General features: G+C 42.3%; 1 protein-coding gene across 2 annotated transcripts; it reads right to left on the reverse strand.

Annotated features, from left to right (window-relative positions):
* Nucleotides 1-2,750: 2,750 nt before the first annotated feature.
* Nucleotides 2,751-4,367, reverse strand: LOC123087950 (probable O-methyltransferase 2). 2 transcript variants are annotated; one of them, XM_044510066.1, is made up of 3 exons: nucleotides 3,500-4,367; nucleotides 3,302-3,391; nucleotides 2,751-3,206 (listed from the first exon to the last, which is right to left on the reverse strand). In XM_044510066.1, exons 1-3 carry the CDS (start codon nucleotides 4,307-4,309, stop codon nucleotides 3,189-3,191), a joined length of 918 nt encoding a protein of 305 aa, XP_044366001.1. In that variant the 5' UTR covers nucleotides 4,310-4,367; the 3' UTR covers nucleotides 2,751-3,188. The 2 variants fall into 2 exon arrangements, with proteins under 2 accessions (XP_044366001.1, XP_044366000.1); XM_044510065.1 differs by having other exon boundaries at nucleotides 2,751-3,391.
* Nucleotides 4,368-5,261: the final 894 nt, after the last annotated feature.

Consider the following 5,261-nt stretch of genomic DNA (forward strand, 5'->3'; position numbering starts at 1 on the left):
TTCAGATTAAAGATCCTTGCATGATGTACAGTTCTCAATGGAACGGTGTGTTCCTCAAAATTATATTTTTGTTTTACGATGCAGGATTCAGCAGCATAACACCTAGATTTGGAGTGGTTCATGGCCGTAAAACATGGCTAACCTGTTATATGGCGTTCTGAATCTGAGTGCCCATCCGTTATTGCACTATTAGTTCTTTATACGCAGTATCATTTCTTGATATACTTTTGTTATAATTGTAATACTTAGCACTGTCGTGTCGCTACCTATCACGGCTGGGGACTCTTGGCGTATTTGACAGTAGCATCACCTAGCGTTTGGAGGGCAAAGCCAAACAAGCTCACGAGTGATATTCACTCTGTTATAATTATCTTATGTTCAAAATTTTGTAGCTTTGAAGTCCCTATAGTCCATTGTTTGTTAGTGTTTTCTTCTTCCGAAAACCAATCTAATTGTAACTCTGTTAATACTGATACTGCAACTCTGCATTGCCATCTTTCAGATTTTATATATTTGTGATCAAATGAATTCAGGTCTGATGGTCTTCCCTCTTCCCATGTTTGCATGCAGCTAACTTGGTATCTATTTACTGTAATATGTCACAGGTAGAGCTGAAGTCTGAACTTTAAAAGATGGCACGCTATCCAGGGTTTGCTATAATAGTAGGATACGGAGATTTATATTATATTACTGAAAGTGATATCCCTGTTGTATTATTTTTAGGCTTTCTCTAGGCTTTGTTGTTGGCTGGGATCATGGTCATAAACTCGACTGTACCATAGGTATTTATTCAGTGTCCTGATATTTGCAAGTAGTAGTTACCCAAACATCAACTAAACATGACACTCCAACTGTCCAACATAAAACATCTTCTACCTTTAAGGTTTTCCTTATTAGTGTATTTTTAGTTTTTTTTTACTTATGCTTATGCACACATGCCAGGTTCAGAGATAGTTATATTATATACCTATGAAAAAAAGTCCATCATGGGTGATCCGAGGAGTACCATAAGTAGCCTTTTAATTTGAATAGCATGACCTCCCATGCATTTGATCTGATATTCTGAAAGGTACATTTACCAACTTCTGTGTTCAAATTTAATGCACATTTGGCTCAAGTAACAAATTTGTATGTTCAATTTGTCTTCTTATCATTTTGACCTATTTTGCACAGAGTTAAAATCCAGTTATTTACTTTTATGCCTTATTGTCCTCTGAAATCTAGCCTGCTTGCGTCATCATGGCGCCACGGCCGGGGTATCCTGACCTTTGAGACTGGGGGTGCAACAACACAGGGTAACTGTGAAAGAACCTAGCAGGCTGTCGTGGCGTGCTTGGGAAGCAAACATGAGTTGTGTGTGCTGGCCCTGCACAGTGGAGTTACGGACGATGATGATGCACTGAAGTGTGTACACCACCGTGCACTAGCCTGTGCTGAATTTCTATTTATTAGTACGAACAAGACTACAACAGACAAGCAGTACTTTGTAGGTGACAGTTGCTAAAAATTGATGCCCTGTTGCCGGAGTAACATTGTAACATCAGCCCGGTTTTGTCCGGCGCTGAAATCATGCATGTATAATTGTATATTGATGTCAATGATGTGGTTGACATTTTAATACTCGCTCCTCCTCCATAGACTGTCCAGTTTCATATCTGTACCAGTTCAGTCTGTTGGACGACTATTGTCCTGAAGATAGTAACTCTGTCCATCATATATCTTTTGCTTTGTTAGTTTCTTTACAAGAAAGTTAATGTGGTTGATGTGGCTCGGCAAAATTCAATTAGTAAATACACAAATGAAGATATTAGTCAATATTGACATATTTTTGTGTACTATCTTATCCTTTCATTGACATAAGTATAGCGTGAGTATAGGAATCAACCAGTTCTATAATATATAATAGGACAATACAATATTAGTGTAACATATTTGCCAAACCATATATATATGTAAGTTATATGACAAAGAATTTATTCAAAAGAGTAGAGCATTTTTGACAGATGGTAACAAATATGCATTATTGTATGTTATTAGTCTCAAAGGTTAATTATTATTTAGATGATCGTTTCAAACAAAAATTGTAGATAACAAATGTTAATAGAAGTGCTCCCTCCGTTGCATGATGTAGTGCATATATATTTTCCAAAAAGTCAAACTTAGCTAACTTTGACCAAGTTTAGGGAGAAAACTATCTATATCTGCAGTACCAAACGTATACAATATGGAAATTTAACTCATGATGTATCCAACGACATGCATTTAGTATTCTATATATTTTCTTTTCTCTGTAAACATGATTAAAGTTTGCAATGTTCGGCTGTTAAAAAAATTCTATACATACTTTAGTATGGAATGAAGGGAGTATACTTATGTACATCTATCTAAACTAAGCTAGCCCGTGCGGAAGCACGGGTTGGCGACTAGTGCTATAAATGTTACGGTTCTTGATTATGTGATTCGGAGGAAAACTCATAAGCACGTGTAGAATAATAAACGGTAAAACCTGATTCATAGTCTTGCCTCTAGGACTAGCTTAAGTGTTGCATGATGATTATATCTTCTTGATCATAGGCATTTATTAGTGAAACAAAGACGCCGACAACATTGAGAATATGATGTTAAAAAAATAATTATATTGAATCGATCCAAGTTGACTAAATGGGCGGACATTTGTTGCTTAGATGGCCGCCAGCGAACATTTGGTGTCGTCTCCTCATCGACTTCTAGTTTGTGTTTTTTGCATTTAATTTGAAGGACAAAATATCATTATTGATATAAAAATAGAACGTACCAACAATACATAATATGCACCGACAACTAACAAGAAAGCGTTGTTGGAGGCTTAGAACACACCGACACGGTAAAACCTAAAAAAAGGAACACACACACACACACACACACACACACACACACACACACACACACACACACACACACACACAGTTTTAGTACTTCTCCAAATGAACCTTACACGGACCTTATGGCAGGCATTTCAAACGCTTGAGCTACTTTGTAAGATCCATGAAGCTATCCATTTAGAAAAGCAAACACCTCTCCTTTAATTTATTCACCATTAGAGCTCAACATCTTATGGGTAGACCTCGATAACGCATCGAGCTCCCAGTTTCTTCACAATTTTATAGTCTTTGAATCCTGCTTCCATGAATAGCTTGCGCCAGTCATTTTCACTCCGTTGGACCCCTCTTGTGTTCACCATCATGAGCATATCCATCAGGAGTTGGGCTTCAAACATTATTGGCCCTAAGGAAGGTCCAATCACAATGTCTATGATAATTACCTTTCCTCCCTCGTCGCGTGGAGGAATGGCCTTCTTGCACTGGGTCAAGATTTTCACACAATCCTCATCGCTCCAGAAATGTAGTACAAGCTGCAGCAATAGGTAAAGTTCAAAGAATGAAAGGTGGGTAAGAGTGACTTCTATGAGATGCAAGACCAGAACGTAAGAATTTCCCATGGTTTGCCATGTTATATATACCTTGAGCATCACAGCTTGAGAAGATGGGACGGTGTGAAATAGGTCACCCGCTACATAGTTAACGACACCATCATTTGGGGCTTTGTCTATCACCTTCGGAAGGTCCAACACGGTGCACTTGATGTGCGGGTAAGCCTTGACAAGAGCCCTCGCTGTCATACCATCACCACCGCAGCAGTCAGTGAGAGACTCAAGCCCCTTGAAGATGTCACCGCACTCTCGCAGTATGGTGGCAATCCCCAGGTTGTCGTGGGCAGCCAAGCCTTGGTTTGTAACGGCGTCAAACTCTTCGTCCATGAGGGGCGTTCTCTCATCAAAGATAGGGGCGCCATGCATGTCCTCGAAGGGAGACGGCACTGGTGGCTCAAGGTCCTTCTTGAACCAGTCCGCCAGCCCCAACGCCGCCTCCGCGAGACGTGGCGAGGTCACGGCAAGCACAAAATACTTTTGGCTGTGGTGCTCATCCGCGTCGACGCCGTCCACAAGGATGCGGGACAGCGGGGTGAGGCGGTAGAGCTCCCCGCCGCACTCGGGGTCTTTGTCGGCTCCGAAGACGCCCGACGTCCCGAGCACGCGCATGAGCCGGCCGAGGAACGGCATCTTTACCGATGGAAGGGACAACGCGGCCATCAGGTCGGGCAGTGAGGCGACCCCGCCGAGGCGGTGGATGGTGGTCGGGATCCCAAGCTGGACGGCGCAACGGAGCCCCATGGACGAGAGGTAGTAGAGGCTGTGGCGCCACAGGTCAGCCTGCGCCTGCAGCAGCTCAGCGTCCGTGGGAACTTCAATGGTGTCTGCCTGAGCCGCCATCGCTCTCCCGGACCCTCTCCTTCTCTGTTCCGTTCTCTTGATGAGTGTGTGGTTGCTATGTGTTGCTTTGGGAATTCGTTGATGTGATGCTAGTGCTTAAATAGACCACACACGACACCACAGGCTATGAAGTAACACGCGGCACACGAGATAATAAAGTATGAATATGCAGGCAGGTGTATATGTTTCTGAGGTCCACTCTCCCAGTTGTGGCATTGTGGCGCCAGATCGGTCATGGACTCTTGTCTTGATGAATTTATGGGATTGTTGGCAGGCACTGCTGATTGCCAGGAGAGTTTGATCTAGCAGATTCATCTGGAAAATTGCAAAGAAATATCTTAGGACAACTGACATGCATGGCACCATTGAAATTAATTGTGTCAAGTGTTGATTTTTCTAAAGGAGGTTGAATCCCGGCGTCTGCATTATACGTGCACACGGCCATTCTTATTAATTATTAACTAGAGTAAAAAAGCAAAGAAAACCATGGCCGAACTATTACAAGATAGAATAAAATTAACACCTACAACCAAGTCAATTTTCATCACCAGGTTTAATGAGGTCGGCCTGGAAAAGGGTTTTCATCCTGCTTGCAAAGACCAGCAGTAGACACCACCTTCAATAAGATAACGACGCAAGTACGTCGTTGCCGAGCGTAGTAAATAAAGATGTGGGCAAGAGTTTTCACCTTGCAATAAAAGGGTGTTTCAATCAGCATCTTGATGAATGATCATTCAATAGTCGCTTCCGCTGGTACCTCCATGCCCAGGCCAAAGGCACTAGCAAATTGTTGAGACATCTTCTCACCTAAGACCATCGCATGGCCGTCAAGAAGACGCTCATGTTGTCACAAAACTGATGGTTATCACTCCACACCGACACGAGTCACACCGCAACATCCATCGTGCCGTCATAGCCACTGCTAGTTGTAGCAGTGTCAACTGTTAATAAA

This window comes from Triticum aestivum, chromosome 4A (genome assembly GCF_018294505.1).
Source record: "Triticum aestivum cultivar Chinese Spring chromosome 4A, IWGSC CS RefSeq v2.1, whole genome shotgun sequence".
NCBI lineage: Eukaryota > Viridiplantae > Streptophyta > Magnoliopsida > Poales > Poaceae > Triticum > Triticum aestivum.